An 18,667-nucleotide genomic window follows, 5' to 3' on the forward strand; every position below is an offset into this window, starting at 1 on the left:
TGAATAATTATATAATTATATGATGATTTATAGTAATTTATAAATTCTTAAATGGCTGGTAGAATTTTACTGTCAATTCTAACAAGTAAATAAATAAATACTAAACATTTATTTATTTATTTAATAAATGAATTAAAAAAGTAATAAAACATTGAAAGATACGCAGATAAGCATTACTAAGTTAAGGCAGGGGATTTAAAAAATATTTTGTATTTATTATATTATTATGTATTTTTATATTATATTTATTATATTATATTACAACATTTACATAGTTATTCTAATAATTAAGTAATTTGAATAATTATACAATTATATTATAATTTATAGTAATTTAAATGCTAACAAGTTAAATAATAATAAAAATAAATATGTAAACAAACAAACACATAAATTAATAAAGCAGATAAGCATTACTTAGTTTAGACATGGTAGTTTTAATATTTTGTATTTATTATAATATTATGTTTTTTATATTTTTATAATTTTAATATTTTTTTATAATTTTATATAATTTACAATTGTATCAAATATACATTCTTGCATGGCTTGCAGGATTTCGCTGTAAATGCTAACAAGTTATAACAATAACAGTTATAATAGTTATTAACAATAAATAAAAAATAAATAAATAAAAAGATTAGCATACTAAATTTAGGCAGGGGATTTTTTTGGTATATTTTGTATTTCTTATGTTATTATGTATTTTTTATTATATTATATTATATTATATTATATTATATTATATTATATTATATGCAAACAAGTTATAACAATAACAGTTATAATAGTTATTAACAATAAATAAAAAATAAATAAAAAGATGAGCATTACTGAGTTTAGGCATGGGATTTTTTGTATATTTTGTATTTATTATGTTATTGTGTATTTTTTATATTATTATATAATAATAATAATAATAATAATAATAATAATAATAATAATAATAATAATAATAATAATAATAATAATAATAATAATATAAATAATATAATATATTTTTATTACATTATATTATATTATATTATTCGGCACAAAAAGAGATACTGAGTAAAATAATCCATTTTCAATTATACTGAACTATTTTTCATCATGTTTTGTACTGAATTAAATATAGGTTTATAATCCACATTTATAAAGTTGTTCTAAAGATTAGGGAATTAGAATAATAATTCGCTGTAAACCCTAACAATTTAATAAATAAATAATATTTATTTTTTATTATAAATAATTATAATGAATAAATAAAACAAGCATCAAAAGATAAGGAGATAAGCATACAGTTTAGGCAGGGGATTTGTATATTATATTATATTATATTATATTATATTATATTATATTATATTATGTTATATTATATTATATTATATTATATTATATTATATTATATTATATTATATTATATTATGTTATATTATATTATATTATATTATATTATATTATATTATATTATATTATATTATATTATATTATATTATATAAGCACAAACAGATGCTGGGCAAAATAATATATTTTCAAATATGCCAAACTATTTTTATTAACACTTTTTGTATTGAATGAACTATACAATAGGTTTATAATCAACATTTATCTTGCTTCATCATCACCATTGTCACAATGTATTCTGGGAATGCATTCCCCACAAAAGATGTGGGGATGTGATGTATATTTGTAGGCAGCAAAATGAAGTTGTCAGCCTTTGAAAGCAGCCCATGATGCCTTTAATGAAAAGAGCTGCCTACGTAGGCTGCAAACTAAGATTTGGAACAATGGAAATGTGTTACAATGCAGCCTCTTCCTTGCAATTCTCTTTCACATGTATTCTAACACTCACTCTGCACTATGTGAGTGTGAGTAGCAGTGTAAGACCATCATATCACATCCCCTGCACGTTTTATCGTACCGTAGCACGAATAAGAGAGCGCAAGAGAGAGAGAGAAAATTGATATTCTTTTTTCCTTTAAAGCCTCCCCTTTTAAAGAAGGTATGCAAGAGAGACCAATAAAAGGCTCGTCAAGAAAAGGAAAAGATGAGTGTGACGGTGAGACCTACTTCCATATTGGCTTACTCAGCCAAAAAATAAATGGCTTGCCATGCAAAAATGTGAAAATGAAGAGGCAAGAGACAGATGGGATACGGATGATACAGTAGAATAAAAGATGAACTGCGGCGATCATAGCGGAAGATCAGGAAAAGAAGAGTTATATGATGATCAAGCAAAAATAGTGACAGAAAAAGAAATAATATAGAGCGATATGACAAAAACAAACAAACAAAAAAAAATATAGCTGCAAGCAGTAATTACGGGGCCAAGCATTTAAAGGAAAAATGAGGAGCTAAGGCAGGAACAGCAGACCAATTGCAACAATAAGTAAAAGGAAGCAATTTTAAGATGATTTTAGTCAAAATGACAGAAAAATGATGTGGAACGCCTACTGATATGATTTAATAGCTTATTACGTTTGACCAACAGGTGGCGCTGTTATCAAATCGATGTGGTGTGTTTAGTGTGAGGTGACAAAGGCACACACAAAGTTTAGTGTCTTTATGTCAAAGCTTTGCAGTGATAAAGCCTCGAATCATTTTGGCATCAAGTCGAAAATTTGTAGAGGCGCTGTACGAAAACGTTTTTATATATCAACTTGAATTCCATAAATTTTTGTCAGCACAGTCTGAAGATGATCTGACTCTATTTTGGTGAAAATCAGACAAACGGTCTAGGACGAGTTTGAAAAAGTAGGTTTTCAACATAAATCAAAATGGCGGACAGGAAGTTTAGCCAACTGTGGCATAATTGGTATCTATGTTGTCAGCATGACCCAAGGAATATTTTGAGACTACAATAAGCTAATGCTATCTAGATTTATTAGCATTTTTGGAAATTTTATAATTAGTAGTTAATGAACGGTTTATTACTCTTGACCAATAGGCGGCGCTGTTACCAAATTGATGTGGTGTAATCAGTGTGAAGTGACAATGGCACATACAAAATGTGGTGCAAATATCTCAAAGCTTTGCAGAGATACAGCTTCAGATGCACTTTGGCATCTTTTCAGCAAATTCGTTGATGCGTTAAATGAAAACGGTTTCGAATATCGACACAAAATCCATAACTTTCTGTCAGCATGGTCTGAAGATGATCCGAGTCAAATTTGGTGAAAATCCGACTAACGGTCTAGGAGGAGTTTGAAAAAGTAGGGTTTTAACATGAATCAAAATGGCGAACAGGAAGTTTGGCCAATTTTGGCATAATTGGTATTGATGTTCTCGGCCTGACCCAAGGAATATTTTGAGATCAATTTCATTACAATAAGCCATTTTTCTTAGAAGTTATTAGCATTTTTCTACATTTACTTATAACTTTTGACCACAAGGTGGCGCTGCCACCAAACTTGAGTACAGTCAGGGCATGGTGACGAAGATACATACTGAGTTTCGTAACGATACGTCAATGCATTCGTAAAATACAGCATTTTATAACATAATTCAAAATGGCTGACGCCCAAAATGGCTGACATGGGAAATCTGGATATGGTTCGACTTGGCATGCCCCTCCGAGTCTAACAAGACCTAATCTAACAAGTTTAAAGATTTTTGGCTAATCCATTGAGAAGTTATAAGCAAAAATAGCAATTTTTCATATCTCCTGACCACTAGGTGGCACTGTGACGAAACACTGCAGGTAGCCTCAGGTCATGCTTGTTATAACACACACAAAGTTTGGGCTCAATACGACAAACCGTTGCGGAGACATGGCCTCACATCCATTTTCGCACGCTTTTCGTAGAATTAATTTGCGTGTTATTCGAGAACGGTATATCCAATTAACTTAAATTCCATAACTTTTTGCCAGCATGGTCTGAAGATGATCTGAGCTAATTTTGGTAAAAATCAGACAAACCGTCTAGGACGAGTTCGAAAAAGTAGGTTTTACAAACAATTAATTATAGAAAAAAACTAAACCTTACGATTTTTTAATTTTGGTGTTCATTCGACTCGGCATGACCCAAGGATTCAGAGAAAAAAAGAATTTTCAAGAGTTCAAAAGTTATTCCCAAAAAGAAAGTGAAATTTTGAACAAGTGGTGGCGCTACAGAGTTTGAGTTAGAGACTCCAAATTAGCTACAGTGACATTTCAGACAGTGCTCTATCAGTGTGCCAAATTATACAACTTTCCCACAAACGGTTGTATGGGCGGCCATAGACGCAATGGCGGAAGAATAATAATAAGAAGAATCCTAACGGATACAATAGGTGCCATCGCACCTTCGGTGCTTGGCCCCTAACAATAACACTAAATGGCAAAGGATGATATACTGTACAAATAAACAGAGGACAAAACAGTATATACATACCTCTGCTTTGGGAGCAGTGATGGCTCCAGGACAGGTAAAAGTGACAAATTCATGGCAGCGCTTGTGCACCACAAAACTGCAGACTAAAAGAAACACAAAGCATATTTAGTCAAGCATTTCTGTTGTGTCATATGCAAGTCATAACGCATCAAGATTTATTAAGTGAAATGGTAGCACACTATATTTCATCTGCTAATGGTTTATAGGAGATTAAGATGAATTAATTCATTATAATGAACAGACAATTTTTCAGAATTTAATCAGAAACATTATGGGCAAGATTTACTAATCAGGGCAAATTAGCGAGAGAATGCAATCCCATAAAAGCGCCAATGAGAGTGTAAAGTTCTGCAGACAATCCTCAAATTAAAGAATACAGACACAGCCAGTTCATTTCCGTAATGACCAATGCAATCTACTAAGAGTGTAGAGTTGCAAACAAGCAGAGCTGATGATAATCACATTGGTGCAAAATGGATTGAGACATGCTTCTTTTAGGCGTTAAATAATAGACCAGGGTTCCCCAAATCTTACCCTGGAGGTCCAATGCACTGCAGAGTTTAGCTCCAACCCTGATCACACTCACCTACCTGTTATTCTCTAATGATCCTGAAGACCTTGATTAGCATGCTCAGGTGTGTTTGATTAGGGTAAGAGCTAAACTCTGCAGGAAAATGGATCTCGAGGTCCAGATTTGATGATCCCTGTAATAGACGGACTACCGCAAATTTAGTAAATCACCCGCATGATTCATTTAAACAACACTACCCCCAGAAATGTTGCTTCTGAAAGGGAAACTCCTACAAATGAATATGCAATCACATCAGCTGCAAAAATAACCGTGTGCACACCTTTTCTTCGCTAATGTTTGACGGTTTTTCCGTTTTTCCCTGACTGTGCCTTTATATTAATCAGAATGCATGAAACAGTTGCAGAACCACAGCATTTTAATCAAGATCTAAACAAATATGCTACATACAGTAGAGAGCAAAAGTTTACATACACCTTGCAGAATCTGCAAAATGTAAATTATTTTACCAAAATACAAAATAAGAGCGATTATACAAAATGCATGTTGTTTTTTATTTAGTAGTGACCTGAATAAGATATTTCACATAAAAGACGTTTACATATAGCCTACATGAGAAACTAATAGCTGAATTTATAAAAATAAACCTGTTCAAAAGTTTACAACACTTGATCCTTAATACTGTGTTGTTACCTGAATGATCCACAGTGGGGGGGGGGGGGTTTGTTTAGTGATAGTTGTTCATGTCCTTGTTGGTCCCATTGTTCTTCAGAAAAATACTTCAGGTCCCACAAATTCTTTGGTTTTTCAGCATTTTTGTGTATTTGAGCCTTTTCCAACAATGACTGTGTGCTTTTGAGATCCATCTTTTCACACCGAGGACAACTGAGGGACTCATATGCAACTATTACAGAAGGTTCAAATGCTCACAGATGCCCCAGAAGGAAACACAATGCATTAAGAGCCAGGGGTGTAAACTTTTAAACAGAGTGGAGATGTCTATTTTTCTTATTCTGCCTAAATATCATATTTGTTTCATTTAGTACTGCCCTTTAGAAGCTACAAAAGATACTTACATGTTTCCAAGATGACAAAATAAGTTAAATTTACCCTGATCTTCAAATTCAAAAAGTTTTCACCTCAGTGCATCCTCAGTGTGAAAAGATGGATCTCAAACTCAAACTCAGTCATTGTTGGAAAAGGTTCAAATTTACAAAAATGCTGAAAAACCAAAGAATTTGTGGGACCAGAAAGATTTTTTTGAAGAACAGTAGGCAGTTTAGCTGTTCAGGACAAACAAGGGACACATGAAAAACTATCACAAAAAAAAAAAAAAAAAAAAAAAAAAAAAAAAAATACAGCTGTGGATCATTCAGGTAATAACACAGTATTAAGAATCAAACTTTTGAATGGGGTAATTTTTTTATAAATTCAACTATTATTTTCTCTTGTGGAATATATTTAAATGTCTTTTATGTGAAATATCTTATTCAGGTCACTACTAAATAAAAAAATAACATGCATTTTGTATGATCCCTCTTATTTTGGTACATTTAATTAACATTTTGCAGTTTCTGCAACTGTATACCATGATCAGTTTTTGAAAATACCATTTAAACTTTTCTGAAGAAAGTCAGTTCCCTTCAGAGACAGTCATATTAACCCTCAATTCAGTATTTAGGATTTTCTTCCTATATTTTGCTCACTGTAAACAGTGAGCTTGATCTGCCATTACAGTATTTTCTTCTTTTTCACTCATTTTCAGCATCTCTGGCTTCTGTTAACAGCCGTTTACAGTTGGTTTATTTGCCCAGTTAAAGAAGTAATTGCATGTTATTAACAGTTCTAAAAGTTTTACAACCATTAGTTAAAAGTGTATGCAGTAAACAGGAATCTCCTTTCAATTCATGATAGTGCTGTGCGATATATCAGTTCAAACAGTAAACTGGTTTGAATTATGCAAACTATGAATTAAAAAAAATGGCATTCCAGTACAAGTTCCTAAGCAACGTAAATGGCATGTGAATTGAAAGAAGATCCCTGTTAACTGCATACATTTCCAAGGAAACACTGTATGCTGTTGTTCCATAAGCACCACCTGCTGTCAGAGAGTGATTCTGCTTCTTATTCAGCCCGTCTGCTGTTTTTGTTTCATTCAGATGTTTTATGTAGCATAATATCACAAAGCCAAGGTCAGACCATCCTGCTTTTGATTTAATCAATCAATCATTATCTAATTTACATTAAAAACTTCTGTTTCTTTGGATCATGATTAAAATTCAGTGGTTCTGCAATGGCTTTCATGCATTCTGATTAATATAAAGGCACAGTAAGGGAAAAACTTTGATTAAACCATCAAACCGCCAGAATCCAGTGAAAAACCTGTGACACAGATTGTTGTTCAAATGCCAGTGTTTTAAAAATGCATACTGTTTGCGTAATTCAAACCAGTTTACCATTTGAAACCGGTATATCGCCCCGCACTAATGTTTGTAGAAAAAGTGAATTGTCATTTCATGCCAACTTTAAGTTTTTAAACCCTTTTTTTGCCACTTTTAGTCTTTACAAATACAGGGCAGTACAGAGAGCGGACAAAAAGTGAGAAGTAGGAGAGAGAGGGGAACGAGATTAGAAAGGACCACAAGCTGGGATTTGAACTCGGGTCAAAAAAATGGCTTTGCTCAGACTTTGCTGTCTCAGCTTACCTAGCGTCAAAGATAAATTGCTTCAGCAAAACACTTTCAGGGCCATAACCACTATAGACACTGAGTGGGACATGTATTCCCTTAGTATTCAGATCAAATTTCAATGAAATGTCTCTCCTTAAATACTGAATATTTAGTTACAGTTCAGTTATTTTGTGTTTTCTGTACTCGTCTGTAAAGTGTGAATAAATACATTAAAATTACCTTGACACTGGAATCCTTGCTTTCCAATTCCCCTGTAAAACATTAACAAAAACTCACATCATGCCGTCTAATTATATTGTGTTTAATTTCATAGATCTGAGAAAAAGAGGAGATCATAGAGAGCCATAGTGTAATGTATGTGTATGAGCACAGAGTCCAAACAGAAGACATAAGCTGCTGAGGCCATGACAGATAAGGTAATTTCAAGAAATCCTCATCCGACGGGCAATTTAAGTGCTCTTCAGTTCACCATAATAACAGGTTTCTCTGCTCCTGATATCTTTGCTATGCAAAACACAACTTAGCATAAATCCCTCAAGTGCTAAAATAAGATTCTTTGACACCCAACACTTTGGGCATGATCTGCTCTGAAATGCATCGGAGTGTATATATGGCTCTTTAAGAGCGTCCTTCAGACCAGTCAATCGGGTTTGAGAGGTATGAGCAATCAACATCAACATATACTCAAAAATATAGGTTGAGACAGGACAAGGGCAAAGAGGCAGAGAGATGGAAAAGAGGATTCAAGTTAATAGGATTGAGTAGTGATTTATTTACTGTAGGGTTAGTTTAGGTAAATCTGGCTGTAGTCACACAGTCATCTCAATGTCAAAAAATGGCTGAATTGACCTGAATTCACCTTATGAAAGAAAATACTGTATTAAAAAAATACAAAAAATATTCAAAACCTTCTGAATGGTAATGCAGTACAAAAAACACATTGTATTAAATTCAACGTCTTTCTCTTTAAAAATCTACTTAAATGTTTTAATGGTACTCATACCAGTCATATAGTTGTACTTTGAGTTTGTGCAAATTATGAAGCTCAAAAAATATACAAATTGTTATGGAAGCAGACGGACAACAAGAGGAATACAGGTAAGTGAGTTTATTTAAACAGCAGTGCAGTACGTGAGACTTGGAGAGGTGAATCAGGTGAGTAGAAGCTTTCACTGAATGATTTTCTGGATGCGTTGACTGGAGTGGACTAAAGGTGAATACTCCTTTGCAGGAACGTTGGCGATGTGCAGGACGGCTTATGGCACACACACACACGCTGGAGGAATGGATGAGGCTTACGGCTCGATCACCCTTGACGACTGGAACTGGAAGACAACTGGAAAACAACTTAGGAAGCTTGCGCTACAGTCCGCTTCGTAGAAACGAGCCCGGACAATGACTGGCATGTGTGGTGTGCTTATGAAGGTGCTGAAGGTGATTAGGTGCAGGTGTGGCTGATTAGAATTCAGGTGATGGTGAACGTGGCGTGACTGACGTGGAAGAACCTGGCCAATCCGTGACATTACCCCCCTCCCCAGGGCCCGCTCCCGAGGGCCTACACCTCCGGCGCCGTGGCGGCCTGCCTCTTCCTCGGGGTGCCGGTTGCTCAGGATGGTTCAAATGGAAATCCTCCAATAGGGATGGGTCAAGGATGTCGTCTCTAGGCACCCATGATCTTTCCTCTGGACCGTAGCCTTCCCAGTCCACTAGGTATTCCAGGTGACCACCATGACGTCGGGACTGCAGAATCTCTCGAACCGTGTAGACAGATCCTTCCTCTAAGAGTAACGGGGGAGGGGGTTCCTCTTCTTGGCCAGGTTCTGTGGGAGAAACAAGAGGTGGGTGCCAGGGTTTTAACAGAGAGACATGGAATGTGGAATGGATCCTGTACTGTGGGGGTAACTGGAGTTTGTAAGTGACGGGATTGACCTGTTCCAAGATTGTGAAGGGACCAACAAACCTGGGACTAAGTTTTTTGGAGGGCAGTCGCAGACGAATGTCTCGGGTGGAGAGCCAAACCTTATCTCCGGGAGCATAGATCGGGGCCGGAATCCTTCTTCTATCCACCATGGATTTGAATCTGCGAACTGCCCTCTGGGGATGATGGTGAGCTTCGTCCCAGACTCTCTCGCTCTCCCGGAACCAGTAATCCACTGCGGGCACCTCAGATGGTTCACCATTCCAGGGAAACAATGGAGGCTGGTATCCTAGGACGCACTGGAATGGTGTGAGGCCGGTGGTAGCTTGCCGCAGTGAATTTTGGGCGTATTCCGCCCAGCCCAGAAACTGGTTCCAGGAGTTCTGGTGAGCGTGACAGAATGTCCTGAGAAACCGCTCCACTTCCTGGATCTTCCTCTCCGTCTGGCCGTTGGCCTGCGGATGGTAGCCAGAGGAGAGGCTGACGGCCACACCTAGGAGCTTAAAGAACGCTTTCCAGACCCTTGATATGAATTGGGGTCCCCTGTTGGATACTACGTCTTCGGGGATGCCGAAGTACCTGAAGACATGATTGAAGAGGAGCTCTGCAGTTTCGAATGCGGTAGGGAGACCTTTCAGGGGCAGCAGTCTGCAGAATTTGGAGAAGCGATCCACGATGACGAGAATACAGGTATTACCCTCTGATGGTGGTAGATCCGTCATAAAGTCAACTCCTAGGTGTGACCAGGGGCGGTTAGGAATTGGCAAGGGATGGAGTTTCCCGGGGGATAGGTGTCTGGGACTTTTAGATGTAGCACACTCCTTGCAGCCTTGGACGTACCTTCTCACATCCCTTGCCATGTCCGGCGACCAGAAGCGTTCGGCTAGCAACGAGAGAGTTTTGTTGGCCCCTGGGTGTCCGGTGCCCGGAGAGGTATGGGTGGAGTGGATGAGATCTACCCGTTGGATCCTGGGGATGTATTGGCGATCTGGAGGACAGCCCGGCGGAGGTCGGGGTACTGGAGTGGCGACGGCTGGAGGAGCTGCCCATTCGATGGGACTGACGATGATTTTTTGGGAAGTATCGTGGAAGTGGTCTCTTGGGTTTCCTGTGAGTCATATAACCGGGACAGGGCATCAGCACGGACATTCTTTGGACCAGGACGATAGGAAATAGTGAACTGGAATCTGGAGAAGAACAAGGACCACCTTGCTTGACGGGGACAGAGCCGTTTTGCTGCTCGGAGATATTGTAAGTTTTTATGATCAGTGAGGACCTGGAATGGATGATTAGCACCCTCCAACCAATGCCACCACTCCTCCAAGGCGAGTTTAATGGCCAGGAGTTACCGGTTCCTGATATCATAATTCCTCTCCGCTGGGCTGAGCTTCCGGGAGAAGTAGGCACATGGATGGAGTTTCTTGGGTGTTCCATGATGTTGTGATAGGACGGCTCCAACTCCAGAAGTGGAGGCATCTACCTCAACAACAAATGGAAGTTCCGGATCTGGATGGGTAAGTAGAGGTGCTTGGGTGAAGGCAGACTTTAAGGATTGGAAGGCTGCGGCGGCTTCAGGGGACCAGAGGAGAGTTTTGGGTTTTCCTTTAAGGAGGTTAGTGAGTGGAGCGGTGATGATGCTGTATTTGTGGATGAACCGGCGATAGAAGTTAGCAAATCCGAGGAATCTTTGAAGTTCCTTGATGGAAGTGGGAGTTGGCCAGGCTGTAACAGCAGATACCTTCCCCTCGTCCATGCGGACCCCATGTTGGTCGATGATGTAACCGAGGAAGTGGACAGACTGGAGATGAAAGGAGCATTTTTCAGCTTTGAGGAAGAGATGGTGCTGTCTGAGTTTGTGAAGGACCTCCGCAACGTGGCGACGATGTTCCCTCTCACTCCTGGAGTAGATCAAGATATCGTCTATGTAGACGATCACTGACTGATGGAGGAACTCCCGGAGGACTTCATGAATGAAGTTTTGAAATACGGAGGGGGCGTTGACTAAACCGTATGGCATTACTAAGTACTCATAGTGGCCAGTAGGGGTCACAAAAGCGGTCTTCCATTCGTCCCCCCTCCGTCCCCCCTCCGTATTCGCACCAGGTTGTAGGCGCTGCGGAGGTCCAGTTTAGTGAAGATGGTAGCAGTCCGGAGTTGTTCTAGGGCCGCAGGGACGAGAGGAAGAGGATACTTGAAGGGGATGGTGCTTTGGTTGAGGATACGGTAATCAATGCAAGGCAGCCCTCCATCCTTCTTGGCCACAAAGAAGAAACTTGATGCGGCAGGTGAAGTAGAATGGCGGATGTAACCCAGGTTGAGAGCCTCCTGAATGTACTCCTCCATGGCCTTAGTCTCCGGAAGCGACAACGGGTAGATCTTACCTCTGGGCAAAGGTGCGTTGGGAATCAGGTCAATCGCGCAGTCCCATGGCCGATGAGGAGGTAGCTGGGAAGCTCTCTTGGGGCAGAAGATGTCTTGGAACTCAGAGTAGATTTCAGGGATGCTAGTAGATCTCTTTTCCATAGGGCTTTCAATGGCAGTGACATAGACAGGTACTGGACTGGGAAATGGGACAAGGAAGGTCTGGAAAACACTCGGATGAACATTTCTTCCCCCATCTGATCACTTCGCCGGAGCCCCAAGAGATGATGGGATCATGCTTCACCAGCCACGGGCGCCCTAGAATGATGTCCAGGTGAGCACCCTCCAGAACCAGTAGCTGAATTTCCTCTTTGTGGAGCACTCCGACTTGAAGTTGGATGGGTTCGCATTTACGTTGGATACGTGGTAGTACAGAGAAGGTGTTGGTTATGGGTTGGATCTGGTAGACGTTAGTCGAGGCCTTGGTGTGGAGCTGGAGCTGACGACAGAGGGCCCCCGAGGTGAAATTTCCTGCTGACCCGGAGTCGATAAGCGCGGGGACTGAAACAGTGAAATGAGGTGTGGTTAACTGTACATAGATCGTGAGGGGGTTCATACTTTCTTCATCCGACCGGATGACACTCACCGCAGCTCTGATGGGGCGAAGTGGACAGCCCAGACGAGTGTGCCCACCGGCTCCACAATACAAACAAAGACCCCGGGCCAGCCTCCTCTGTCGTTCAGAGGCTGACAGTCTACCAGATTCCAATATCATCGGTTCTGGTTCTGGAGGGTTGGCGGGTACTGATGGAGGGAGGAGTGCAGTATTCTTTGTTTCAGAGTGGGATTGATAGGTTTTCATCCGGTCAGAACACCTGAGAGACTGTTGAATAAACTTCTCTAGACCCATAGCGTCGTCCAATGCAGCTAGTTGGAGACGCAGTGACGGCTCAAGACCCAGCCGGTACGTTGTGAGTAATGACCGCTCGTTCCATCCACTCGCGGCCGCCAGAGTGCGAAAATGAAGTGCATATTCTTGAGTTGTCATCGTACCTTGCGAGAGATGGTAGAGCTGTTCGCTGGGCGAGATACCACCATCTGAATGGCCGAAAACTTCTTTGAAGTGGGAGATGAATGATTGGAGAGAACGAGTGGCCGGTCCGGCTTGAGTCAGGATGGTATCTGCCCATTGAAGAGCGGGTCCTGTGAGGAGGGAGACGATGAAGGCAATCTTAGATTGGTCTGTGGGATATAGAGAACGTTGCATGGTGAAAATCAATAAGCATTGTAGTAGAAATCCACTGCACTCCTCCGCCCCGCCAAGAGTAGGGCGCCGGTCGAGCCATGGGACTGGAAACTCCAGTAGCCGAAGAAGTACTCGGTGGTGACGGTGCCGGAGGTGCAGAAGGTGTGGTGACATGAGCAGCGGTTAACACTTTCCGTAGTGAATCCACCAACTCCTGGAATGGATCGTGTGCACTCATGCTGTCAACTGTTTCGGTCCGGGCTTCTGTTATGGAAGCAGACGGACAACAAGAGGAATACAGGTAAGTGAGTTTAATTTAAACAGCAGTGCAGTACGTGAGACTTGGAGAGGTGAATCAGGTGAGTAGAAGCTTTCACTGAATGATTTGCTGGATGCGTTGACTGGAGAGGACTAAAGGTGAATACTCCTTTGCAGGAACGTTGGCGATGTGCAGGACGGCTTATGGCACACACACACACGCTGGAGGAATGGATAAGGCTTACGGCTCGATCACCCTTGACGACTGGAACTGGAAGACAACTGGAAAACAACTTAGGAAGCTTGCGCTACAGTCCGCTTCGTAGAAACGAGCCCGGACAATGACTGGCATGTGTGGTGTGCTTATGAAGGTGCTGAAGGTGATTAGGTGCAGGTGTGGCTGATTAGAATTCAGGTGATGGTGAACGTGGCGTGATTGACGTGGAAGAACCTGGCCAATCCGTGACACAAATGTACTTAACAATACATTGTAAATGCTGTACTCCAATAGACATAGCAATACAACTACAATGAATTGAAATGAAAGAACAGAATGAGAAACAGATGCATCTATCAGAAGCTATTTGAGTTGTACTAATGAACATGAGGTCTATGAGCGGGTAACGCATGGGCCATATGGCCGGCTGCAGTTCTATGCGGGTTCTGTGGAGCTTGTGGTTAAATGGCAGCTCAAACAGAGAGGACTGCATAATTTAAGAGGCCCCTCAAGGCATGAGTTTTATGAGGCATGGAGGAAACTGAGAACAAGCGTGGTCATGTAACACATGTGCGGGACAGTGTTCTTCTGCCCTCTCTGTGTATGTCATCGAAAGTGTACTTACTGTAAATGAGTTATTTTGTCTCATTGTCCAGTAGAAAAAATAGAAATGTTTATAGATGAATTCATTCTTCTTTACACAATTAACAATAGCATGAATTAAGTGTATTACTTATTCTTACCACATTGGTATTTTTTTTCAAGCATAAACCTGATTAAAGGATTAGTTCACCTTTAAGAATAAAAATTTCCTGGTAATTTATTCACTCCCATGTCATCCAAGATGTCTTTATTTCTTCAGTCAAAAAGAACTAAAGGGTTTTGAGGAAAACATTCCAGGATTTTTCTCCATATAGTGAACTTCAATGGTGCCCAAGGAGTTGAAGGTCAAAACTGTTGTATCAATGCAGCTTCACAGGGCTTTAGATGATCTCAGTCAAGGAATAAGGGTCTTATCTACAGAAACAATCTGTCATTTTCTAAAACAAAATTCAAATTATCTTGCATTAGTTCTGCGACGCACATCTGTGTCTTCACGCATTACGTAATCACATTGAAAAGGTGGTTAGTTCTTCATCTGTTTACTTAAGTTCAAAAAGGTAGGTTAGGGCGATAAACTCCATCTCATTTTCTCCTCCAACTTCAAAATGTCCATTGTTGTTTTAATTTTTTTTTTGTAAAGGGCGTTTGACTTTGCATGTACACTTTGTAAACACTGGGTTGTAACTTCTGCCTACGTCAAGTGTGACCTTTCCAACATGACTACTTAATGCGTCAAGTCCAGCTAGTTGAGATGAGCATTTGTGGTTAAAAAGTATACACTTTTTTTATATTTTAGAAAATGACAGATCGTTTTGCTAGATAAGACCCTTATTCCTCAACTAGAATCGTGTAGAGCCCTTTGAAGCTGCACTGAAACTGCAATTTGGACCTTCAACCCATTGATCCCCATTGAAGTCCACTATATGGAGGAAATCCTGGAATGTTTTCCTCAAAACCTTAATTTCGTTTTGACTGAACCTTGGATGACATAGGGTGTAAATGATCAGAAATGATCAGAAATTGATCAGAAATAATCAAAAACTTTTATTCTGGAAGTAAACTAATCCTTTAAATTTCATTTAGGCTTAAATGTATGGTCTATTTGTAAATAAGTCTTATTGGAAAATAGCTATTTTTAAAATTACATTTTTGTACATAAACTACCAGGCAAAAGATTAGTAATGTTTTTTTGTTTTTTTTTTAAGAATTATCTTCTGCTCACCAAGCCTGCATTTATTTGACAGTAAAACTATTAAATTTTAAAATATTAATACTATTTAAAATAATGGTTTTCTATTTGAATATATTTTGAAATGTAATTTATTCCTGTGATCAAAGCTAAATATTTAGTATCATTACTCCAGTCTTCAGTGTTAATGATCCTTTAGACATCATTTACATTTTTTTCAGGATTCTTTGATCCAAAGATCAGCATTTATCTGAAATGAAATGCTTTTGTAACATTATACACTATACCATTCAAAAGCCTGGATTCAGAATTTTTTTTTTTTTTTTTTGGGGGGGGGGGGGGGAGCAAGGATGCTTTAAAGTGACGATAAAGACATTTATAATGTTACAAATGATTTCTATTTCAGAAAAAAATGCTGTTCTTCTGAAGTTTCTATTCATCAAATAAACCTGAAAAATTTCTACTCTGATGCTGTTTTCAGCATAATAATAATAATAATTTGTACAAAGTACAAATAGTGACAGGTGCTATTTACAGTAAATACACATAGTGATAGATTCTAGTTACACTATGTAAAAATAACTATTTTCTTTCCAATAATATTAGTTAGGCGCTATTTATACTACTTAGTGTAAGTGGCAGATATTTGCACCTCATTATTGTAGTACATTACAAAACAGTATGCAATAATAACGTATTCGTATTAACATGTACATTTTTTATTTTTTTTAAATAAAATTAGTAAATGGTTTCCGCCTTGCATAAAGCCCTCTCTTTACCTAACCCTAACCGAAAAACCCTCGTAAGGCACTTTATTTGACACTTTTTGATTATTTCATTAATTTTATGGAAAATAAATGCTTTCCGATCTGATATGTGATGTGAAAATGGGTGAAGAACAAGTTTGGCAAAAGGTGGATTCAAACTCGGGTCGATCGGGTCAAAATGTCACTGCTACATGTTTCACCATCTACACGATTGGAGGTGTCTTTTGTAATGTTGACTAGTCCACCCACACATTGGTGGGCGGAGTTAGTGTAAATACACTCTGTTTAAATACCGCACCAAAACTTTTGAACAGTAGTGTAGTACAAAAAAGATTTAAAAGCAAATAAATAAAAACATAAATGCTCAACATTTTAAAATGTAGTCTTTTAATAAATAAATAATAATGTAATGTTACGGCTAACTGTATTTGAGGACGCTGTATGAACTACAAAGTACATGACAAGGCCAGTATAGCATTGAGAGTGAGTTATGATATGAATGACGATTTGGGCAGTAAGATTTTAGGACTAAATCAATACATAAATGCAGTCCAGTGTAAAGGTTAAGGTAAAAATATGGGTTTACAGCATAATAATGTCAGGAGCTATTGATGTGGCCAGCAGTGTTAAAGGTGTGAAGTACCAGATGAAGTCAGTGCAGTGGCTGCAGAAAGTAGGCTGCTTGAAGAATCGGGCTGTGAACTGGTGGTCCTTCACTTCAATGACCCTCTTGTGCTTGAGAGCTCCCTTCCTCTGGAAGACCGGCAGCCTAGGGGGAGGAGAAAGAGGAGAGGGGAGCGGGGAGGTGGAGGGAGATGGGGAGGACAGGGCCAGGGGAGACAGAGATGGAGACGGAGAGACCGGGGTAGACATGCTACCAGAGTTGGAGAGAACAAGACACGGAGAAGAAGACTGGGAGAAGGATAGATGGGGTGAAAGACCAACAAGAGGATTTATAAACTGGTCTGGTAAACCACAGATCAATCGTAAGAGGTTACATGGAACGTTAAGGAAGGAATTCAATAGGATGTGATGGCAGTTCGGTTTGTGATGTTGAGGAAATGAAAGGAAGAGATTCCCAAGAGGAGGAAAGGGAGGGTGAGAAACAGAGAGTGAAATAGAGGTTAATACAGACTCTAAGAGAAACTTCCACTGGGACTTCAAAACGCATAGCGATTAGTGTACCTTCTGCCCTACTTCAAACACACACACAGACACACACACACACACACACACACACACACACACACACACACACACACACACACACTGGTTTACATGTTTTATGGGGACATTCCATAGGCGTAATGGTTTTTATACTGTACAAACCGTATTTTCTATCGCCCTAACCCTACCCTACACCTAAACCTAGCCCTCACAGGAGATTGTGCAAACTTTTACTTCCTCAAAAAAACTCATTGTGCATGATTTATAAGCCTGTTTCCTCATGGGGACCTGAGAAATGTCCCCACAAGGTCAAAATTTACTGGTATTCCTATCCTTGTGGGGACATTTGGTCCCCACAACGTGATGAATACCAGGTGCACACACACACACAGACACACACACACACACACACACACACACACACAGACACACACACACACACACACACACACACACACACACACACACACACACACACACACACACACACACACACACACACACCCTACATACTCCATGTCAACCAGATTCCCATCACCTGCTCTTCCACATTTTCTGCAAGCTCATTGTCTCCCTAGTAGGGTTGCAAAGGGGTGGAAAATTTCCAGAAACTTTCAAAAAATCCCAGGAAGATTCCAAAAAATCCTGGAAAGATTCCGAAATTTCCTGGAAATTTTCCACATTTTTGCAACCCTACTCCCTACATTGTTTTTTATACAATTTTGTTTTTTATGCAGTTTTTGTCATTTTATAGTTGCAGTTTAGAAGTGTTCAATTGTGGATTTGTAATTAAAATGTGAAAAAAAATATACACACATTCAGTGCCTTGCGAAGTTATTCATACCCCTTCATTTTTTTCACATATTGTTATGTTGCTGCCTTATGTTAAACTACTTTAAATTACTTTTTTCCCACATCAGTCTACACTCCCTACTCCATAATGGCAAAGCAAAAAATAGGTTTTTAACATTTGTGCAAATTTATTAAAAATAAAAAACTGAAAAGATCCCGTTGCACAAGTATTCATACCCTTTTCTGGGACACTCAAAATTTAGCTCAGGAGCATTCATATTGCTTCTAGATGTTACTACACTTCGAGTGGAGTTAAACTGTGGCAAATTCATTTGAATGAGTATGATTTAGAAAGGCACACACTTCTCAGGAAAAAGGTCTAACAGCTGAAAATGCATATCAGAGCAAAAACCAAGTCCTGAGGTCAAGATAACTGCCTGTAGAGCTCAGTGACAGACTTGTGTTAAGGCAATGATCTAGGGAAGAGTTCAGAAAAAAATCTGCTGCATTGAAGGTTCACAGAAGCATGTAGCCATTATCCATAATGGAAGATGACTGGAACAACTAGGACTCT

At 39.2% G+C, this 18,667-nt stretch overlaps 1 protein-coding gene across 1 annotated transcript in view; it reads right to left on the reverse strand.

Annotated features, from left to right (window-relative positions):
• The window catches only part of prkcg (protein kinase C, gamma), a 54,045-nt gene that overhangs the window by 34,507 nt on the left and 871 nt on the right, over positions 1 to 18,667 (reverse strand). The window contains exons 2-4 of the mRNA XM_073846609.1: positions 16,778 to 17,099; positions 7,795 to 7,826; positions 4,357 to 4,439 (exon numbers count right to left, since the gene is read on the reverse strand). Coding sequence (XP_073702710.1) covers positions 4,357 to 4,439; positions 7,795 to 7,826; positions 16,778 to 17,007 — 345 coding nt within the window. The 5' untranslated portion in view covers positions 17,008 to 17,099. The remainder of the gene's footprint in view (positions 1 to 4,356; positions 4,440 to 7,794; positions 7,827 to 16,777; positions 17,100 to 18,667) is intronic.

This window comes from Garra rufa, chromosome 9, assembly GCF_049309525.1.
Source record: "Garra rufa chromosome 9, GarRuf1.0, whole genome shotgun sequence".
Lineage (NCBI taxonomy): Eukaryota > Metazoa > Chordata > Actinopteri > Cypriniformes > Cyprinidae > Garra > Garra rufa.